We start from the raw sequence: 22313 nt of genomic DNA, 5'->3' as shown, positions 1-22313 counted from the left end.
TTGAAGTATCTGAATCTGATACGCCACAGGGCACTAGGTCAGCGTATAATAATATACCCATATTGGTAAAACACGATTTCGGGCAATGAATCATATGACTCGTGCCTTCTTCAGGTGGTACCTAACTCTCTTAGTGCCCAATTTTAACCCATTCTAAACATGCATCTTTCTGAATTCAAAATCTGAAATCTAAAATGAAATCTGTATTCTGTTATGAATTTTATCATGGCCTTATCTGATTTGGTATCGTCATACCAAGACTTGCAAGTCATGATTCTGAGCCATAAAATATCCTTTATAGCTTTATCTTTCAAAACACAAAGTTTGGACCACCATACTTCAAACAATTCAAGAAGATTCATACTTCAAAGCATTTGTCAAATTATGTAAAAGTCACTATTTTCAGCTTTTCAACAAACAAGTGGTGGACTTAAAATCTATGACAAACATGCAAGTTTCTTAATAACCATCGTTAACCGTTAACACCAAATATAATTCCCCCTCTTCACTATAAACCATAATCAAGGCTTAACAACCATAGAGGCATTTGTAACATATTTCACAAAAATACATTCAAATAAATCATGTCTTATAGAAACAAGAAATCTTTAAACAAGAGAGGGATTTTCAATAATTGATGCTCTCAATTCAACATCCAAACTCAATTTCATACATACATATATAAAACTACAAATCAATTTGGGGGAAAAGCCTCAAGACCAAAGCAATAATATCCTTAAACAATTCATAGTGCAAAATTATAATGTAAATTCCAAAACCCCTTTGTAAATTCATGATTTCTACACTTCAAACCATATTCAAAGTATTTTCAACCAGTCCATGTAGTTTAGGAAAACCCCACGTACCTTAGATTATCAGATTAGAAAGATGGAACCCGAGTATTGATCTATTTCCTTGAAATCTTGGCTTAAGAGTTAGGAATTTTTTTCTTGTTCTTGGGAAAGAGAGGATGATTTCAATTGAGAGAAATGTGAATTTGGGGCTAATAGGCTATTTTAGGTCTTAAATTCTGTGTTTGGACAATTGGGGTCTAGGAAAAAAAGACTAAAATACCCCTAAAGAGACAAAAAAAGTCGCAGCAGTCTCTCAGTTTGACAGACTGACATACTGAAGTAAATTGGGCATAACTTTTTACTCCGATGTTGGATTTGGACGAAATCAGTTGCGTTGGAAAAAAGACTCAAAGACCTTTCATTTGATATATAGAAGGCCACCCATTTCACTGTATAGCAGGAGTTTTGGTCGATGAAAGTTGACCCAAGTTGAAGTATCCACTAAAACTTAATCGATAGAATTGTTTTCAACTCGTTTTAGAGTGGGGGGATTCTTATGACCTCACTTCATATTCAAAGGTTTTTCAATACTATAGGAGTGATCACCACACATACATTAACAAGGAATAATTTTGTTCGAATTAATACACGTAGGAACGATGGTCTAAATTCTAGTCCGAAAGTGCGAGGTGTTACATTATCCCATTGGGATCATTCATCCCTGAATGATGATTCGGGATACAACAAGCACAATTTCAAGACCTAAATGGATGGGAAAAAAAGAGTGATATAGGTTTTGTACCTTCTAAATCATCATCTATGGCTTCGAAAAGAGTCGGGTACCTCTCACGCATATCATCTTTCGACTCTTAAGTAGCTTCCGATGCTTTTTGATTCCTCCACAACACCTTAACTGAAGCTATTTCCTTGCTACTCAACTTTCAAACTTGGCGATCCAAAATGACAATGGGTTTTTCATACGTCAAAGAGTCTTCCACACTTACCTCCTCTAGGGGCAATACTAGGGAATGATCTCCAATGCACTTCTTCAACATGGACACATAAAATACGAGATGAACAGAAACTAGGCTTGAGGGCAAATTTAACTCATAGGCAATGTTTTTGCAGAGAAATTTTGACTTTTGAAAGAAAGTCGCCACTTAATTTTGAAAAAAAATTAAGAAACCTTTTTATATTTTAAACGATTCAAAAAAACAGAAAAATCGTTTAAGTTAAAGATTCTGAGTAAGCAGTTCCTATTAACATTTTAAGAAGGTATTAGGCACCTAAAACGTCCACTAATTTGCAGTTATCCGGACTGTTTGAAAACATCTTTTGATTAACTTCTAAGAAAAGATTAATTTTTGTTGAAAAGTGATTGATTTTTGGAAAGAAAGGCAATTTTGAAAATATTTTGGTGTTTTTGCAAAACTTAGTTTTTTAGCGACTTAGCTAAGGATTTTAACTAGGTTCGCAAAACACGTGAAACAAGTAAGCAAGTAGGAAAAAGGGAGAGGGGAGAAGTAGTGTTTTAGGCTTTGAAGCCCAAACCATTAACCCTGTCCTAATCTAGTTGGGTTTTCAACCCATTTCTCCTTTCACCTTTCTATTTCTATGTTTTCGAGCTTTTAGCTCGAGTCTCGATCCACCTGTATTATTTTACAACTTTGGCTTAGAGGCCTGAATGAATAAATAAATGATCGAAAATAAATAAAACAAATAAAATAGATAAAGACAACAATGAGAATGAATGAATAAATGGATAAAAGAGATTTTAATCTCTTTGCCGCTTCAATTAATGGGGTTTAACCCATTTTTTCTTCTTTTATCTTCTTGCATCGCATCCGTATGCCATGATACGATCTTTTGGACTTAAACCTTCGAGTATGACTCGAGAAAGTGGTCTATGTGAGTCCATTAAGAAATGCTAAGGGGATAAGTTCAACCAGGACTCGAAAATGGGTTCACATGCAAGGAAAGAGAAAAAGAAGATCAATACGCATCCGGAATATCGACTACTATATAAATAAATAGTACAGTAGATCAATAGATGGAAAGGAATTCGTGATGATCCAAAATAAGATAAAGGTAGTAAGTTGCGATACAAAAATGCCAAGGAAAGCAGACAGAAGGATATTTGAGACTAATTTTGGCAGGTTCCAGTGAGCATGGATAAAAATGATAAGAGAAACACAAACTTGTAAACAAAAATTGAGAAAAAAGAAACATATTCGACCAAAGCATCGCAAAGGAAAAATATATTTGAATTAAATGGAATTGGAAAAAGCAGTTTCAGGCAATCTCTTTTGGGATGAGGAGTTGTACCTAAACTAATTCAAAACTAATCGATCTTCACAATTTTGAACAAATCCTTCCCTCCTTTTTGTCAAAATATGCAAGAGACCCAGAATATAAGATACTGGAGATCCTTAGGATTGGTATTACACAAATTCTTAGCCCCTTTCGATACCATGAATCAAAGAGACCACGCAAGTTGCGCTTAAATCACTACAATCAAATGCTAATAAAAAAAAAAAAAAATCAGGACAAGCCCTCAAGGTTCCCATTTTTATCCAAAGAAATACAAGCTACTAAAGGTCCCATTTTTAAAACCGAACATGAAACATCATGACACACAAAACTTGGCTACTCAATCTATAACAATTTTTTAGAATGAAGGCGAATGCAGTAATTCTCAAAAAATGATTTTCGCAAACTTTTAAGAGTTTTAGACCACGAAGTCAGTGCTTGAATACAAAATCAAACTCCAGAAAGAACTTACAAACTATATGGATTTTTGGTATTGAAGATATCAAACAAGACCACATTCATTCTCATTCAACTGTGAAGTTCTGCTATCAAAGCAGTAATCGTAATGCTACAACTATACCTAAATGTTATAACAGCAAAACTGGCATCACAATCGAATGCAGGATTCGACTACTGTCCTAAATCCTCAAAAATAGTAACAAAAGAAGGAAAATACACCATGAAGAAGAAGCAACAAAAAGAAAGACGCTAACCTTTTAGGTGCAGCAAATTGGGACGTCGGGCTTTTGTTGGAGTCGTCACCACTGAAACCAGTCATTCGAGAACTCTGATCCAATCGACAGCTCCTTCATGGCAGCAAATGGGGACCCGAGCCATCAGCAAGAACCGTTACCTCCGGGGTTGAAGTTATCGACTCGGGAACCTCTAGTTAATCAACCAGCCTCAAGAAGAAGGAGTGAACGAGGAGATTTTCACAAAATAAGTTTTGTTTTCAAAACTCCCAACAAAATTTCGAACCCCAATCTTCAAGCAAAAGAGTCGATGCTAGCTTTCAAACTAAGACCCTAAGAATAACGACCAGAGAGAAAAAAAAAAAAATTTGCCCCTGAAAAATTCCAAAAGAAAACCAGAAATTTTAACCTTCAAAGAAAAAAAAAAAGCAAAACCTAGCCCCCTTCTTCAAAAAAAGCCTAAAAAAAATCCCCCAATTTTTCTCCAACCGTCCCTCCTTTCCCAGCTCATCAGTGAGCGCTTTATAGAGAGCCATCTTTGGGATTTTAGAAAATAACCCATTTCAAAATTCGAAATCCTCCCTCCAACTCCATTTCGCCCTCAATTCGTACTCTATTTTGGATTATCCTCAACGGATTTTTGAAGAACACAAATAGAAAATGGGGAGATGGAATAATCTCCCCCAAACCAATCAAAAACCTCCAAATAACTCTCGAATTTGTACCCTTATCCCAAAATTTGTGGAGTGGGACGTTTGGAAGGGGCCAACTCACCATATTCTAGAAGATTCGAGAAATTTTTTTACCACGTGATTGCCACGCGATGAAGAGGGAGAAAGTCGGGTTGATGCGGGTTGATAGATTTGGAGATTTTCCGATATTGGGTCGAGTGACGGGTTGGTTCGAACCGAATTTTGGGTCGGCGTCGATGGGGTTCGATCAGTTGGTCAATGTTGTTGTTTGATTGTACGGATAAGTTTAGATTTTGGTTGGTGGTGATTTGAAGAAGCTGCTTCTGGAAGTTAAGGAGGAGAAGCATATGGGCCGGGTAGGTTTTAGGGGTGTTGGGCTGAAATTGTTGTTGGGCTATCCAAATCTTAAAGGATAAATGGGCCGGTTGGATTAAATTGTTAGGTTGGGTTATTTTGGCTATTTTTTAAATAGCCAAAAGAAAGAGGCTTTAGGCATTTCATTTAAAAATTAGCCTAATTGAACTCAATCGACCAATTATATTGAAATTATGGCCGAATCAGTTTCAATTAAGGTCCAAATTTAAATAGATTGGCTAAATTCGATTGAAATTAGATACGAATTAATCCCTTGTTCGATCACAGGCTTCTTGGTTTAATAAAACTAGACAAGTATTTCTCTAAATAGATTTTTTTTGAGAATAAATTATATTTAAATCAAGATTTGATTATTTAAAATTACTTTCCAAATAATCCTTACATTAAAGTCTAATTTTGATGAAAATGTTCATTTAAATGACATCATTTATACAATCTCATATATGTAAATACGAAATATACAATTATCACTTAAATGACAACTTTAGCCCAAATACCAATTTTAAAATGCATATATTTGGAAAAACTAATTGTTGTGATTTTATTTGAAAATTGAAGAAACTCGAGATTAAACGTAGTTGTGGAGGGCAAAAATTAGGTGTCAACCGGCAACACCACCGATCTTCTTCACAACCTGGTACGATCCTGTGTATTGAGGACTAAGCTTTCCTTTATTTCCGAAATGCATGACTCATAGGGGAGACTTTAAGAAACACCCAATCACCAACCACAAATTCTAACTCCCTCCTCCTAACATTGGCTTAGGATTTCTGACGACTCTGAGCTGTCTTAAATCGTTCTCTAATGATCTTCCCCTTCTCCATTGCCTGATGAACAAGGTCAGGCCTAAATAACCGGATTTCACCACTTCATACCACCCAATTAGTGATCTACATCTCCTCCCATACAGTGCTTCAAAAGGAGCCATCTGAATACTGGCATGATAACTATTATTATAGGAAAACTCTATCAATGGAAAATGATCGACCCAACTACCTTTGAAGTCAATTACACAAGCTCTCAACATGTCCTCAAGGGTTTGAATAGTGCGTTCAGCTTGCCCATCCGTCTGGGGGTGGAATGCAGTACTCAGATTTACTTGGGTACCTAAACCCCTCTGAAAAGATCGCCAAAATTGCGAAGAGAATTGCGTACCTCGATTGGATATAATAGATACAGGTGCCCCATGCAAGAGAACTATTTCCTCAATGTATAGCTTGGCATAATTATCTCCCAAATAGTTAGTCCTCACAGGTAGAAAGTGAGCTGACTTGGTTATCCGGTCTATAATCACCCAAATGGAATCATATTGGTTTCGGGACCTCGGAAGCCCTGTGATGAAATCCATATTAATCATCTCCCATTTCCACATAGGCGAGGCGATCTCCTGAGAAATGCCACCTGGTCTCAAATGTTCCACTTTGACTTATTGAAAATTCAAACACTTAGAAACAAAATCAGCAACATCATGTTTCATATTATTCCACCAATATAATGTCTTAAGGTCATGATACATTTTAGTAGAGCCTGGGTGAACAACATACCTCAAAGTATGAGCTTCGTCAAGAATTCATTCCCGCAATCTATCCACATTTGGCACACATAGCCTACCTTGATACCTCAAAATTCCATCACTACCAATTTCAAATGCCATTACCTTTTGTTGACCAACATCCTTCTTAATCTGCATCGAAATGGGGTCTTCAACCTGTTTTTCCTTAACTTCAGCACATGGGAAAGATTTAGCTGTCTCACGAACAATTACTCCTCTATCTTCAGAATCCAGGAGTCAAACCCCTAGATTTGCAAGCCGGTGAATATCTTTCACCATCTCCCTCTTTCCTTCTTCAATTTGAGAAAGACTACTCATAAATAATCTGCTGAGGGCGTCAGCCACCACTTTCTTCTTGCCCGGATGATAGTGCAGGCTCATGTCATAATTCTTCAACAATTTTAACCACCGTCTTTGCCTGAGATTAAGTTTTTTCTGCGAGAAAACATACTGCAAACTTTTGTGGCCAGTAAATATATCAATATGTACCCCATAAAGATAATGCCTCCAGATTTTAAGTGCAAATACCATAGCCGCTAACTCCAAGCCATGGGTGGGGTAATTTTGCTCGTGCACCTTCAGCTGCCTAGATGCATAATCTACCACCTTGCCATGCTGCATAAGTACACCCCCAAGTCCCACCCGGGATGCATCACAGTACACAACGAAACCTTTGGTACCTTTGGAAAAAGTCAAAATAGGTGCAGTAGTCAACTTGTCTTTCAAATTCTCAAAACTATTCTCACAGGAGTCAGACCATACAAACTTCACCTTTTTTATGTCAATCTAATAAGTGGAGCAGTTATGGAAGAAAAATTTTCTACAAACTTTCTGTAATACCCTGCCAAACCCAAGAAGCTCCGAATATCAGTTAAAGTCGTAGGCCTGGGCCATTTTCTCACTACCTCAATCTTTTGGGAATCAACCTTAATTCCCTCGCTAGACACGATATGCCCTAAGAAAGCGATAGTACTAAGCCAGAATTCACACTTGGAAAATTTTGCACACAACCTATGATCTTTGAGGGTCTGAAGAATGATTCGGAGGTGATTGGCATGATCCTCCTCACTTTTGGAATAAATCAAAATGTCATCAATGAAAACTATGACAAACAGATCTAGAAACTGACGAAACACCCTATTCGTTAGGTCCATGAAAGCTGCAGGGGCGTTAGTCAATCCGAAGGACATGACTAAGAATTCCTAATGGCCATACCGGGTTCGGAAAGCTATTTTGGGAATATCAGCCTCTCTAACCTTCAACTGATAGTACCCCGAACGAAGGTCTATCTTTAAAAAACACTTAGCACCCTGAAGCTGGTCAAAGAGATTATCAATTATAGGAAGAGGATATTTATTTTTCACAGTGACCTTATTTAACTGACGACAGTCTATACACATATGGAGGGAACCATATTTCTTACGCACGAAAAGTACGGGTGCACCCCGGGGAGAAACACTAGGGCGGATAAAGCCCTTGTCAAGAAGATCTTTTAACTGTTCTTTCAACTCTTTCAATTCTGCAGGAGCCATTCTGCATGGCGGGATAGAAATAGGATGAGTGTCTGGCAGTAAGTCAATCCCGAAATCTATCGCCCTATCAGGTGGTATGCCCGAAAGATCATCAGGAAAAACTTCTAGAAATTCATTAACTACAGGGACAGATTGGAGAGAAGGACTTTCAGCATTAGAATCTTTTACCCAAATGAGATAATATAAACAACCGTTAGATATAAGCTTACGGGCTCTGAGATAAGAGATAAATTTCCCTTTAGGTTCTAAAGAATACCCCTCCCACTCTATCATTGGTTCATTCGGGAAGGAGAAAGTGGCTTTTTGAGTTCTACAATCTAGTATGGCATAGCACGAATGAAGCCAATCCATTCCTAAAATATCATCAAAATCAACCATATCAAGCTCTATAAGGTCTGCCACAGTAACACGATTACAGACAAATATAATACAATTTTTGTATACTCTCCTAGCTACAACAGAGTCACCAACAGGAGTAGAAACAAAGAAAGGTTCCAGAATATTTTTGGGCTCAATGCCAAAACTGACTGCCACATATGGCGTCACATAAGACAAAGTAGACGCAGGATCAAGCAACACATACACATCACCGGAGAAAATCCGTAACGTATCCGTGACCACATTTGGTGATGCCTCTGCATCCTAACGATTGGACAAGGCATACAACTGATTTTGACCACTTCCAGTAGCTAAAGTAGAGCCTTTAGGAGGTGGTGGTGGCACGGAGGAATTTTCTTGAGACTTAGTACCTCCAATACTTCCTCTAGCAGATGGACAGTCCCTTTGAATGTGACCTGGCCGGCCGTAAGAATAAGACACTAACCTGTCAAACTGGCACTTTCCTGGATGGTACTTACCACATGTATCACATTGACGGTATGACCTAACAGGTTGCGCCACACTCCCTCGCGACTGTGTGCCCTGTAATTTTGGCCCATGGCTAGGCTGGAAATTCTAAAACCGCCGATCAACTGGAGGTCTGGGCGCTGGGGCACTGGCTGATGACTGGGCACGACTCCAAAACTTTTTCTTTGGCCACCTGTTACCCCAATTACCAGCTTCGTGCTGACTATAGTTCTGATCTACCAGTCTGGCTCTCTTAGACAGTCTGTCTTTCTCTCTTGCTTCAGCAACCCTCTTCTTCTGCTCCTCAACCTATTGCATGTGAACAGAAAATCTGGAGAAATCTATATCTCTGTTCAGTATTGCCCCTTTACACTCTAACACCAAGTCATCTGAGAGACCGGATGCAAACTTTCTCATACGAGCCTTCATGTTACCGGTCAATTTCGGTGCATAGCGAGATAACTGGTTGAACTTTAGAGTATACTCCGTGACGCTCATGTTCCCCTATTTCAAATTCATGAACTCTTCAGTCTTGGACTCCCTCAACTCTAGGGGAAAGAATCTGTCTAGGAAAGTTTCCACAAATTTGCTCCACACAGGAGGCTCAATATTGTTTCCCCTCGAATCTTCCCATTCGTTGTACCATTGATTGGCCACATCCTTCAACTGATAGGCCGCCAATTCAACTTCTTCCACTTTATTCACTTGCATCACCCGAAAAATCTTCTCCAATTCATCCACGAACCCTTGTGGGTCCTCCTCAACTGTTGTACCTATAAACTTAGGTGGGTTCAATCTCATAAACTGACCAACCCGTGTAGTCTCAGATACACCAGATGCAAACCCAATATCTTCAGACCGTCGGGACTGGGAAGCCACCAATTGTGCTATCATATGTATCAATTTTTTGAACTCAGCATTTGACACTTCTCTATGGGCAGATTGAGTGCGATGGTCCCATATCGAGGACCCCTAGGTGCCCTGGGTGGGCTAGTCTGAACAGGAGGGACTCCCAGAGTGGCAATAAACTCAGGAGTGTGAGCCCTATAATGGGTCCTCATACCATGAGTAGGACGGATAGCTTCAGCTTGGGCATTCTGTTCATTGGAGTGTCGGGGAGGCATGATGACTTTCTGAAACACAAGAAATCATTAATTAGAGAACATTCAGACTTTACAACACAAACTAAATCATGAAATAAGGGAGATATTCCTAAACACCTCGTAGGCTCGTGCTTATAAGTGTGGTGCGCTACACACACATAAACAAGACTCTACTCAACGCACTTTCGCAGACACCCTGGGACCATAAACCGTGCTCTGATATCAAGTTTTTCACGACCCGAACTGAGGCTACCATGGAGGCCCGGACGCCCCTCTATATCTGGTAATCATGCACAATATTCATTTAGTAAATAAGAGATGCGGAACTATAAATCTTCACGGAGTCATAGTCAAGGAATATAATTCAAAATGAAGTTTCCATAACTTCTAATATCTAACAAAAGTCTGTGAAACTTCTAATATATAAGAGCCAATATCTTGTCTAGAACTGGGACAAGACCCCAAGTAGACCATAATCAAAGAAAACAACCAAATCTGGAAATTAGGCCTTCCGAAATAAAGAAGGCTCACTAACTACAACTTCTGACACACTCGAATCAATTTCTAAACGGGACCCCGGGACTGTGTCTCAGATCCTAAAATATAGGGGGAGGGGGTCAATACAATTGTACTGGTATGCAGAGCAATCCAAAATAATGTACTTTTATGCAAAACATAGGTGAGAACATTTCATAAAATATCATACATGAAATAATTTAAAACACATGGGCAACTTAAGTTGATCATTCAAGCAAATTTGTGGATGTAAAACCATTCTTTATTTTACTTCTGAGGTAAGTGGTACACCTTACATATCTGAAAGTTTCCCACGAGCAATATGGGATTCGTCATTAACTCGACGGCCAAACCCCCAACCCAAGTTTGCCGCAAGGGTTGAAGTATCTGAATCTGATACGCCACAGGGTACTAGGTCAGCATATAATAATATACCCATATCGGCAAAACACGGTTTCAGGCAATGAATCATATGACTCGTGCCTTCTTCGGGTGGTACCTAACTCTCTTAGTGCCCAGTTTTAACCCATTCTAAACATACATTTTTCTGAATTCAAAATCTGAAATCTAAAATGAAATCTGTATTCTGTTATGAATTTTATCATGGCTTTATCTGATTTGGTATCGTCATACCAAGACTTGCAAGTCATGATTCTGAGCCATAAAATATCCTTTATAGCTTTATCTTTCAAAACACAAAGTTTGGACCACCATACTTCAAACAATTCAAGAAGATTCATATATAATTTCCCCTCTTCACTATAAACCATAATAAAATCTTAACAACCATAGAGGCATTTGTAACATATTTCACAAAAATACATTCAAATAAATTATGTCTTACGGAAACAAGAAATCTTTAAACAAGAGAGGGATTTTTCATAATTGATGCTCTCAATTCAACATCCAAACTCAATTTCACACATACATATATAAGACTACAAATCAATTTGGGGGAAAAGCCTCAAGACCAAAACAATAATATCCTTAAACATTCATAATGCAAAATGATAATGTAAATTCTAAAACCCCTTTGTAAATTCATGATTTCTACACTTTAAACCATATTCAAAGTATTTTCAACCAGTCCATGTAGTTTAGGAAAACCCAACGTACCTTAAATTATCATATTAGAAAGATGGAACCCGAGAATTGATCTATTTCCTTGAAATCTTGGCTTAAGAGTTAGGGATTTTTTTCTTGTTCTTGGGAAAGAGAGGATGATTTCAATTGAGAGAAATGTGAATTTGGGGCTAAATAGGCTATTTTAGGTCTTAAATTCTGTGTTTGGACGATTGGGGTCTAGGAAAAAAGACTAAAATACCCCTAAGGAGACAAAAAAAGTCGCAGCAGTCCCTCAGTTTGATAGACTGACATACTGAAGTAAATTGGGCATAACTTTTTACTCCGATACTGAATTTGGACGAAATCAGTTGCGTTAGAAAGAAGACTCAAAGACCTTTCATTTGATATATAGAAGGCCACCCAATTCGCTGTATAGCAGGAGTTTTGGTCGATGAAAGTTGACCCAAGTTGAAGTGTCCACTAAAACTTAATTGATAGAATTGTTTTCAACTCGTCTTAGAGTTAGGGGATTCTTGTGACCTCACTTCATATTCAAAGGTTTTCCCATACTATAGGAGTGATCACCACACATACATTAACAAGGAATAATTTTGTTCGGGTCAATACACGTAGGAACGATGGTTTAAATTCTAGTCCGAAAGTACGGGGTGTTACACTCTACCAGATGATTATGTTATACTTGCATTATGAATGTTGATAGTTGATAATTTGGTCAGCAGACCATATTTTCTCCACATTGCCCAGAAATGCATTGTCCTTGAAAATTCCTTGATGTTCAAAAGATAAATAGAATTAATGTACATTGAGCAAGTTAACACTCCATCTTGTTAGGTCATTGTTAACTGCTAAGTCAACAAAACTGTACAAAATATCCTGACAAACCAGAACAAAAACAAGAGATTAACGAGGGGCTAGGGGTACGTTAGCTCATGCGAAATACTCCCCGAGTCATAACAAGAATGCAAAAGTTGTTGCAGATGATTCAACTTGATATCGCAGCGTACTTGTTCAGGCATATCCATGAGAAAGATCAAAAAAGATGATTGATAACAAAAGAGATGGTTCCATTTATCTTCCTCCCCAACCTCCTGTCTGCATTTTTGACCACTTAGCCTTAGGTGCATAGTTATTGTTATGCTTCCTTTGGGGCCAACTTCTTGTGTCTGGTTTTTTCAACCATTGAGCAGAAGTTCCTCCCGGGGTTTGTTCTGATCTTTTTCTGTTTGTCCAGAAAGAGTCCGGTGGTAAACCGTGCCCCTTTGACTGTCCCCAACTCGATGAAGATGCTTTTCCCCAGCCTTTGGTACACGAGTCTGGGGGTACACCATTCCGCTTTAACTGTCCCCAATTCGATGAAGATGCGTTTCCCCAACCTTTGGTAAATGAGTCTGGGGGTACACCGTCCCCCTTTGACTGTCCCCAATTCGATGAAGAAGATGCCTTTCCCCAACCTTTGGTACACGAATCTGGTGGTACACCGTCCCCCTTTGACTGTCCCCAATTCGATGAAGATGCTTTTCCCCAACCTTTGGTACACGAGTCTGGGGGTGCACCGTCCCCCTTTGACTGCCCCCAATTCAATGAAGATGCTTTTCCCCAACCTTTGGTACACAGGTCTGGGGGTACACTGTCCCCCTTTGACTGTCCCCACTTCGATGAAGATGCTTTTCCCCAACCTTTGGTACACGAGTCTGGTGGTACACCGTCCCCCTTTGACTGTCCCCAGTTCGATGAAGATGCTTTTCCCCAACCTTTGGTACATGAATCTGGGGGTACACCGTCGCCCTTTGACTGCCCCCAATTCGCTGAAGATGCTTTTCCCCTACACGAGTCGGGGGGTACACCGTCCCCCTTTGACTGTCCCCTATTCACTGAAGATTCTTTTCCCCAACCTTTTGTAGACCATTTTCCTTTTGACCAGGGAGAGTCGGGTGGCCCACCGTCCTCCTTGAGCTGTCCCCAACTTGTTGAACGTACTCCTTCCCAACCTTCAGTAGACCATTTTCCTTTTTTCCAGGGAGACTCAGGCAGTACACCATTCTCCTTCGACTGTCCCGAACTCGCTGAAGTTGATCCTTCCCAACCATCGGTAGAACATTTTCTTTTTGTCGCGATAGGTTCAGAAGGTACAGCTGACTGACTTCCTTTCTGGCCTTCTTTACTTTGATCCTCCTTATTCTTGATATCACTACAAGGAAGAGCGACTATATTTCCATTTTCTTTAATGTTCTTTGTCTGAGAATCTTCTTGAAAGGGAGCAGCATGGCCAAACAAATGATGTTTCAACATGGGTACTTCAACAATGCCATCCATAAAAGCAGAAATGTATTCGCTACTACGCTGGATACACTTGTATATGCGTTTTACTTCTCCTTTCCCAACAGCCCTTGCAACATTTTGAGACCGATCAGTGAAATCCTCAACCTGTGAAGATCGCAATAAGGCATGAATTCAGCACTTCAAAGATTGCTAAGCACAAAAGACATCAGTAAGTGAAAGATAACTACGCTCATGCAGCAAACTTTGGAGTCCCATGTTCTAGATAGCCAAGATGCTTCGTAGGTGCTTGCACATAGTCCTTTGGCCCATAGCTTCTCAATCGACAATAACTGCAACGAAATGAGGCCATAAACTGGGAGTCTCATGTGCAGCCCCGCTTTAAGATAAGGCCAGATTCACTGAATTCACAATACCTTGATTAATAGAGTAACTAGCAGCTCAGCTACTGACTCTTTGTTCTGCTTCCCATAATTCACAAACTTCTTCAACGACCTTGCCACTGCATCCGGATCAGAGCCATCTAGAACATTTCCAAGCCAAGGAATATTACCGAGCTACTCAAAACAAAAAATCTCATGAAAAAACTAGGTGAAGAAAGAATCACTTTGAATTTACAAGAATAAAACATCTCAACAATTTCTGGTTGAAATTTAGAATCTAGTCTATAGCGATAGTTAAATTCCTCACTTTCTAATCAACAGACTGAAAGCCTATAAGGATTCCCTATTTGACTGTATGTAGTTTTTAACACCATTCACAGACTTGCCAAACAAGACCACTTAAACTTGGTCATTCTATACCCATTCAAGCAATTAACCATTGCCAAAAACAAAAAATGATCTCTGCAAGCTTTTCTTTCTTTTACATGGGGACCTACATTTCAGTTCTTATGGTCTACTTGCTTGGTGTGTCGGATGGTTGTTAACAGAATCACATGTGATAGCATAATATGTAACTAGCAATAATCTAGATAATCAGCTTACTCACTTATGACTGCCACGGCTATTACAAATCACAGTGGGTCAAGTCTGATTACAAATCAAAAGTCAAACAACAAAAGTTCTAAAACCAAAACTGCCAAGTCATGTATAAAAGAAGAGAATTATGAGTGTGTATCACAGCACTGACAGCCTAACAAATGGTAGATTTGTCATACATGTCCAGTTTGATGCTTAGGGTCCCATATATTTCCTTCAGAAAAAACATATAAAGTACTTCACTGCAGCGTGTACTGATACTGAAATCAGTACATCCCCACAAAAGGCGTTCGAAACTAAGTAAAGATTCATAGTTACCTTCTAATATGGCAGAAAATGGTGGTAGTATTGGCGGATTTCGTGTCTGCAAAGTTAATCCATTAGAGGGAGTTCACATCACCCCAAATGAAAAGAAGAAAAATTTATAACTAAACGACGACATCAATAGCACTCCAGAAAGGAAATATACACATACTTTTCAGCACACATCAAGTTCCTCTCAGATAAAAACAAAAAACAAAATAAGCAAAAAGGCTTACTTTCAAATTTTATGTTTTCCAATTTCCCCCGAATTTAAATCAGTAAAATATAAATACTAGGCATTCAGAAACATTAAAGTTATTCTGAATAAGCTAAGGCTATGAGGTGGGGAAATCGAGATGAAGTTAAATAACCTATGGCCTTCCCAGAAAGTATAGATTTTCTATTTTTATTTTCAACGATCAATGATGCTTATATTGACAAAAAAGGCTAAATCCAGCAACAAAAAGTTTACAGGAGCAACACCTCTAGTACAAGAGGGTGCTTTACAAAAGGTGCACCAAACCGTCTTTTTCTTTCTCCTTTTCTTTTGGTACAAGGCAAAGTAAATTTCATGAAATAATACCAAGAACTAAGAAGGTTTGCAAGAGTAAAAAAATTGAATTTCTTCTTATTTTTTGTGGTTTATAAGTTGAAACATACAAACTTAGTGTTGTAAGAACACACTAACAAACTGGGCATTCCATTGTGCGTAGAATAGCTTCATTAGGGGATACTGCCGTTAGCATATTATGCACATTTTCATCCTTGACCCTCCAAAAGAAATACTTTCTGCAAGGCAAAAGGAGAAGAAACATCCAACTCAAAACTGCTATCGAGACCCATAAGAGGACCTTCAGGATTACTAACCAAAAAGTATCCACCATTACTTATGCTTCGTGGTGAGTATTATGCTAACTTATTGAATGATTATTCATTGTGCATGCATATCCAAAAAAAGAGCGTTGTTGTTTCTTTTCTTTTTTAATATAACCTAGAAATACGTTGTTTTCCAGCTCAAAACGTGGTGGATAATGGTTCCTGCTCCTCTACCCTTTTCCACTTAGATACCAAACTTGGATGACCAGCTAGGATTCAAGTAACAACATTAATGTTCAAACAGAGAATATTTTTTTCCTTTTTTCTTTTTGTTCTTTTATAAGTTGAAACCATTTAAATTTGGTCTTGTAACCACATTTTGTAAATTTCAGGAATTCTTTCTGCTTAGAGTAGCTTTCATAGAAGATATTGTAGCCCATAGCATTGAATTTCTAGAATGAAAGTCCCCGTTAGAATAAAGGAAGGCAACAAAATCATGAAAAAAAAAAAAAGTTGAATAACCACAGCAGATTTTACTCATAACTATGATCAGTACAAATTTACCAAAGAGTACGTTGTGTAAGGTTATGTAAAGTATAAATCCACCAGTAGCTCCTACGTTGACAGTCTAATCAAGCATGATAACAAAACATCCAGCTGAAGGCACAATTTCTACTGACTCAAAGTGTTCAGCATGCAATCCATAATATGTAACAAAGAAACAAAGATGGCAACAGAGAAATAACTTGTACTTGGCTCATACCTGCAAATGAAAAGCAACCAGAAGTATTACGGATAATGAGTTCAAAGTTTTGTCTTTTGAGCTATTAATATTCTGCGCTTTTGCCCAAGCTTTCATCTGCAAAAACAAGAGATCATATCTTCTGAGTGTGTGAATAGAATGATGTGAAGTACTAATATCTATCAGCACATACACAAATAACCCCTGTATCTTCTTCTATGAACAAGAACTGATGAAAATTAAACCACTCAAACCTTTCCAGACGCAGAGGGGAGGATATGTTATAAGAATGTAAACTCAAAATGTATTTAGTAATCCCTATCTATGCCACAACTGTGATGTCTTCTTTCTTCTTTTTCTAACTTTTGTGTTATTTGGAAGTAACATTCATTCAATGTATGATAGAAATCACATGATCTTTCTAAACTTTAAAATCAATGCCTCCTATCCATAAATATTCAGAAAACTATTTTTTCACTGAAATTGTTGTCGGTTTCTTCCAAGTAACAATCTAATCAGCAAATAATATAAGTAGATGACGGGCTTATGAACATAGCATAAGCAATACATTTCTGATAAGCTTATCCATCTAGTTACATAAAATTATATACATTTAAAAAAAGATGCATGTCTTTGTGGCATAACTAATTGATACATCTTGCGAATTTGCTTCCTTTCAATTTGAAGTTCGCTTTCGGAACACTAAAATTTTATTTATGCTACCAACAGATGCTATTGGCTCCTTTTGTTGCTTTACTTTTCCTTCTTTTTAATCTTTCACTCCCATTGTCCCGTGTGATAACACACTCTGTCTCCGTGGCTGCAAATATAATGCATAGTCCTAAATTGTGAACTTCCTTCTATTACTTGCTTTATATTGTATATCTCATAGGCCATGTGATGGGAATTTTCATTTCTGCATGTATTCCAAGTGAAGTTAAGGCTAGTGATATAATGACTATCCTATCATGTATAGGCTAGTGATATAGCCTATGGTGCATGTAAGTCCTGGTACTGCTATGGTGCATCGAGGAATCAAATAAGAGGTGCCAAACAATTGATCAGGCAGAATTAAACTTGTACTTCATTTCAGGAACTACTGTGCATATTGCAAACATATAAGAGAATGAAGAATTTTACCAAAAAGCTCAGCTTCTGAAACCTTTCATCGAGTGAACAAATCATGTGGATTATCTTAGACTTTGAAACTCCATCCCTGTTTTCAACTGATATATCGCACTCAATTTTCGTTCCACAATCAACAACTTTCAGAACGGGCACCTTGGCAGCTATTACTGGATGAACACCAGAAACATGCCCATACCCTGAAGCACGAAAAACCACAGGTGAACCATACCCTAAAGCACGAAAAAGACAGATGAAATAAACCAAACATACTAAACCCTAATAGTGATAAAACAAAATACTAAATATGGCGAATACACACAGAGGAATCATATAGCCCCAAACTAGTTTGAGATAGAAGGACGGTTGATTCATCTCTCACATTGCAGACAGAATGCTGGATGGTATTCCATTGTAAAAACTAAGAAACCAGGTCTCCTTCCAAATCAAATGGCACCTGAGATTTTCCTTAAAATGTTTATTTAGCTGGTTCATCTAATGGAAATAGTCATTTCTTTGAAGTGGTTTACCTAGAGAACATTCAGAACAACAACAACAACAACAGCATACCCAGTGTATTCCCACCTAGTGGGGTCTGGGGAGGGTAGAGTGTACGCAGACCATACCACTACCTCAAGAGAAGTAGAGAGGTTGTTTCCGATAGACCCCCGGCTTAGGACCAATAACAGTATAACCAATACAAAAAGTAAGCGCACATAAACTAGTATGGTACACAAAACAAACTAACAGTATAACAAACACAAAAGATAAGTGCATAATAAACTAGTACGGGATGCTAGAGAACATTCAGAACAGTAAATGAAAATCTACTTCGTCTAAAATGTAATCTACTCTTCGAAGTAAAATGTACTTAAAATTTTGGTTAGGATACAGAGGCGGTAATCCATGAACTACAGAGAGTATTCAAGGAAAAAAGGAATAAACTCAGATTTACTTTGAAGTGCATATAACTTCCTTGCAAATTTCCTAAGAGTTTGAATCTTCTTCTCATGCGAAAATTCAACTAAACGGTTGTCAAAATTAACCGATAGATCTAGGTCACTCTTTGAATGGAATAGATCCATTACGAAAGATCCAAACTCCTCCACTACAGGAACATTACCAGAGGGTCCTGAAAAAGAAGAAAAGGAGAAGCTGTCACATCATGCTGTAATAATTGAAAATACAATCCAACAAATAGCCTCGGTTAACAAAGCTACTACAAGCCAGATGAGAGGATCCATTTGCTGAATCGTGTTATAAAAAGTTTCAGTGCATAGATTACCGTAGATATCCTTTGCTATCTCATTAAAAGCAGAAACCAAATCTCTCCTAACTTCATAATCACTTGGTTTAGGGCGACGAACTGTATAAATCTCATTAAGTAATTCTTCAAACACAGATAATCGCTCCGCATGCACCTTATGGCTTTGCATTCGCTTCCGTTCATGCCTCTCTGCTCTCTTACGAATAACTGTCATCGCAATTTAATCAATTGATGATTCAGCCAATAGTAAAGCATATGATAATTCAACGACGGTGCTTAGTTGCTACTGCAAGAACCATTGCATATCACAGTTGAGGTACATATACAACTAACACTCAAAAAGTATGTCTCTAAAAGGCAAAGGTACAGCCATCCCAGAAAATATAAAGTTACAAAGTAACAGTTTCCTTCATTTAAGCATTTTCTACTAGAGGAAAACATACACAGTATAATCCAGCAAAGTGAAATTCGGGGAGAGTAGAGTGTACGTATACATTACCCCTAACCTCAGAGGTGGAGAGACTGTTTCAGTGAACTTTCGGCTCAAGGGAAAAATAGTCCAAACAAGTACAAGAAATAGTACATAGTAATAAAAACAGCTAGTAACATGATAGTAAATACAACAAAATAATATGATAGACGAAGTACAAGAAACAACAAATAATAATAGAAATCAAATAAAGGACAAGAAACTAAAAGAGCAACACTACAACTACTAGTATTGAACGGATAACAAGACAATGCACTGCTACCTACTAACCTTCTGCCTAATTTGTATCCTTCAAAACTCCCTGCATAAGATCATGTCCTCAATAAGCTGAAAGTACGTCATGTCCTGTCCAATCACCTCTCTCCAATCCTTAACGTATATATACTACCAAATACACTCAACATTAGCGTAACATGACTATATTCTCGTGACTATTTGTCTTATTCTTAATACTCACAAGTTCAACTCCCGCTAACCACAATTACTGATCCTTTTAGCTTAAGGCATTCTTTAAATTCTTTTTGAATCCCCTTGGCAAAAATTCTTAATCCTTTATCAGGTACCCTAGTACACAATTATCCAAAATATAAAAAAGAGCACTTTCTTATTAGGGTCAAAAGAAATAAACAAAATAACTCTATAATTCAATCAAATAACCTAGGATAAATATCATAAATATGAGTCTTCAAATTTATACTACAAAAAGCTACAAAAAGATTAGACCTTTTAGTTCAACAACATAAAGTAATTAGTTCAAACTCCCATTAATCACAATTACTCCCCCCATTCCAAATTAATCACAGTTTCACTAGTTTGTATTAAAAAAAATAAATATCACAAATATGGGTCTTCAAATTTACATTACAGAAAGTAGAAAAAAAGATTAGAAATTTTAGTTCAACATCAAGAAAGTACTAACCTTTAACATGATACACCATGGTTTTGTGAGAAATATGAATCTTGATGATGATGATTTTTCTGCTTAAAATTGCTTATTTATACCTGAAAAGGAAAACCCATAAACAAATTTGGGTGAAAATGAGAATTCATTATAAAAAGAGAAGAATACAGCAGAAATGTACTAGACAAGAAGCATAAGGTACAAGCTATTGAAGCATAGTGACCTTGTACTCATGGTGGAGCAGACCAGTTAGAACAGGAGAGAAGAACAAGGCTCCGCACGTGTGCTCTTTTTATTTAACTTTCGGGTAATGCCGCGACACATTGGTCGATTTGATTCGATTTTATATATTTATTCTTAATTCAATTTTTAATTTATAAATACGTTAAATTAATTAATTTAATTTAATTTTATATATTATTGATTTTCAGTTTAATCATAAGTCTGTCACTAGCAAACCCAGCAACTGTAAGTCTATAACTAGCAAGCATACTCACAATTTGTAAACCCTCGTCGACGGCCGACCCTTACCGTCACTTGAGCCTCGGCATTGCAATCTCAATTCTTAGACGTGGAGAGGCAAAGAGGCGGAGCCAAAATAAATGAAAGAGTAAAGTAAATTGAATAGGATTTTATAAAATGTGAAGGCGGTAATATATATTTAAGGATAAAATACTAATTTAGTATAGTCTCATTCTATTATCGGTTTAATCAATAAACCAAATCAAGCCAATAACTTGTGTGGTCTCATTAGCTAGTGATTTATTGTGCATTATTTATAAGTATATCTAATAAGTAATTGAGAATTTAAAATACTTAATTAAATGGTGAAAATAACTAAATTATACCTAAACAGCTTCATGTAAATATAAGTAAATAAAGAGATGAAAAAGGGGAAACGAATCTTTGTCATTAGTAATATGATTGAACATTGATATTTATTGTAAACCTTAACATAAACTTTTTGAAATTGCAAAGACCATAACAGTTACTTCCTTCGTTCCGTTCCATTTTATCTGTCATCATTTCCTTTTTTATTCGTTCAAAAAAGAATGTCATTTTATTTGATAGTTATTTAATAGCATCATTTTCATTTTATCCTTAGTGAGACACATTATAAAAAAAGACAATTAAAAAGTAAACTTTAAGAAGGACAATTTTATAAACTTTATAAAGTCATAATTTATTTTTTAAATTTCGTGTCTGATCAAATGGCGACATATAAAATGAGATGGAGGGAGTAATAAAATTGATGTGTGCTTGGTTGATTTTGTAAAATGGGAGAAACTAGGCTTTTTGACGTAATATTGGAACACAACAATGTAATATTTCTTTTGTCCTAATTTATGTGAGTTAGTTTGACTCGATATGAAGTTTAAGAGAAAAAAAAAAGACTTTTGCAATTTGTGATGTAAAATAAGTGATAGATATTTGTGTGGCTATAAATCATTTCATTAAGAATAAAATGAATATTTTAAAGTTAATTTGTTACTAAATGTATAAATATATTATTTTTTGGGGACTAACTAAAAAGAAAAGTGAGTCGTATAAATTGAGATAGAGAAAATAGTGTTTAATAGAATATAATAATTTTATTACAATTAATGGGTTATTTACATTTTTGTAATTAATATTATGAGTTTATAGGTGCATTTCATTTTAGTGTGATATGGTAGGATAGATTGGTATTACCACCAAAGGATGTGGGGTAGCGGATGAGGCTGCTCCTCCATTAATCAGAGCTCTCGGGTTCGAGCCTTGGTTATGAAAAAATCTTTGGTAGGGAGCGCTTCCCTTCAAAATGGGGCCCTATGGGGTGCAAATCTGAATTAGTCGGACTCCACTGCAGGTACCGGACACTGAGTGAAAAATCCAAAAGAAAAAGGGGGGAAGTGGGGGAGGGGGGTAGAGTGG

The 22313-nt window shown here is 37.3% G+C and overlaps 1 protein-coding gene and 1 long non-coding RNA gene across 4 annotated transcripts; both read right to left on the bottom strand.

Annotated features, from left to right (window-relative positions):
- Positions 1-1366: 1366 nt before the first annotated feature.
- On the bottom strand, positions 1367-4945 carry LOC124896961. Its single transcript, XR_007053339.1, has 2 exons — positions 3818-4945; positions 1367-2443 (listed from the first exon to the last, which is right to left on the bottom strand). It is a non-coding gene; the product is annotated as an uncharacterized LOC124896961 (long non-coding RNA).
- Positions 4946-12249: 7304 nt separating this feature from the next.
- On the bottom strand, positions 12250-21037 carry LOC107864301 (protein HESO1). Of its 3 annotated transcripts, none has more exons than XM_016710627.2 (10): positions 20897-21037; positions 20418-20500; positions 19027-19215; positions 18697-18873; positions 17757-17941; positions 16638-16733; positions 15074-15119; positions 14192-14298; positions 14006-14107; positions 12250-13922 (listed from the first exon to the last, which is right to left on the bottom strand). In XM_016710627.2, the coding sequence occupies exons 2-10, from the start codon at positions 20434-20436 to the stop codon at positions 12567-12569; spliced, it is 2277 nt and encodes a 758-aa protein (XP_016566113.2). In that variant the 5' UTR covers positions 20437-20500; positions 20897-21037; the 3' UTR covers positions 12250-12566. The 3 variants fall into 3 exon arrangements, with proteins under 3 accessions (XP_016566113.2, XP_016566112.2, XP_016566114.2); XM_016710626.2 differs by lacking the exon at positions 20897-21037 and adding an exon at positions 20623-20777; XM_016710628.2 differs by lacking the exon at positions 20897-21037 and adding an exon at positions 19769-19882.
- Positions 21038-22313: the final 1276 nt, after the last annotated feature.

This window comes from Capsicum annuum, chromosome 3 (genome assembly GCF_002878395.1).
Source record: "Capsicum annuum cultivar UCD-10X-F1 chromosome 3, UCD10Xv1.1, whole genome shotgun sequence".
NCBI lineage: Eukaryota > Viridiplantae > Streptophyta > Magnoliopsida > Solanales > Solanaceae > Capsicum > Capsicum annuum.
Note: the sequence above shows the minus strand (reverse complement) of the source record. Positions and strands in the feature narration are given on the sequence as shown.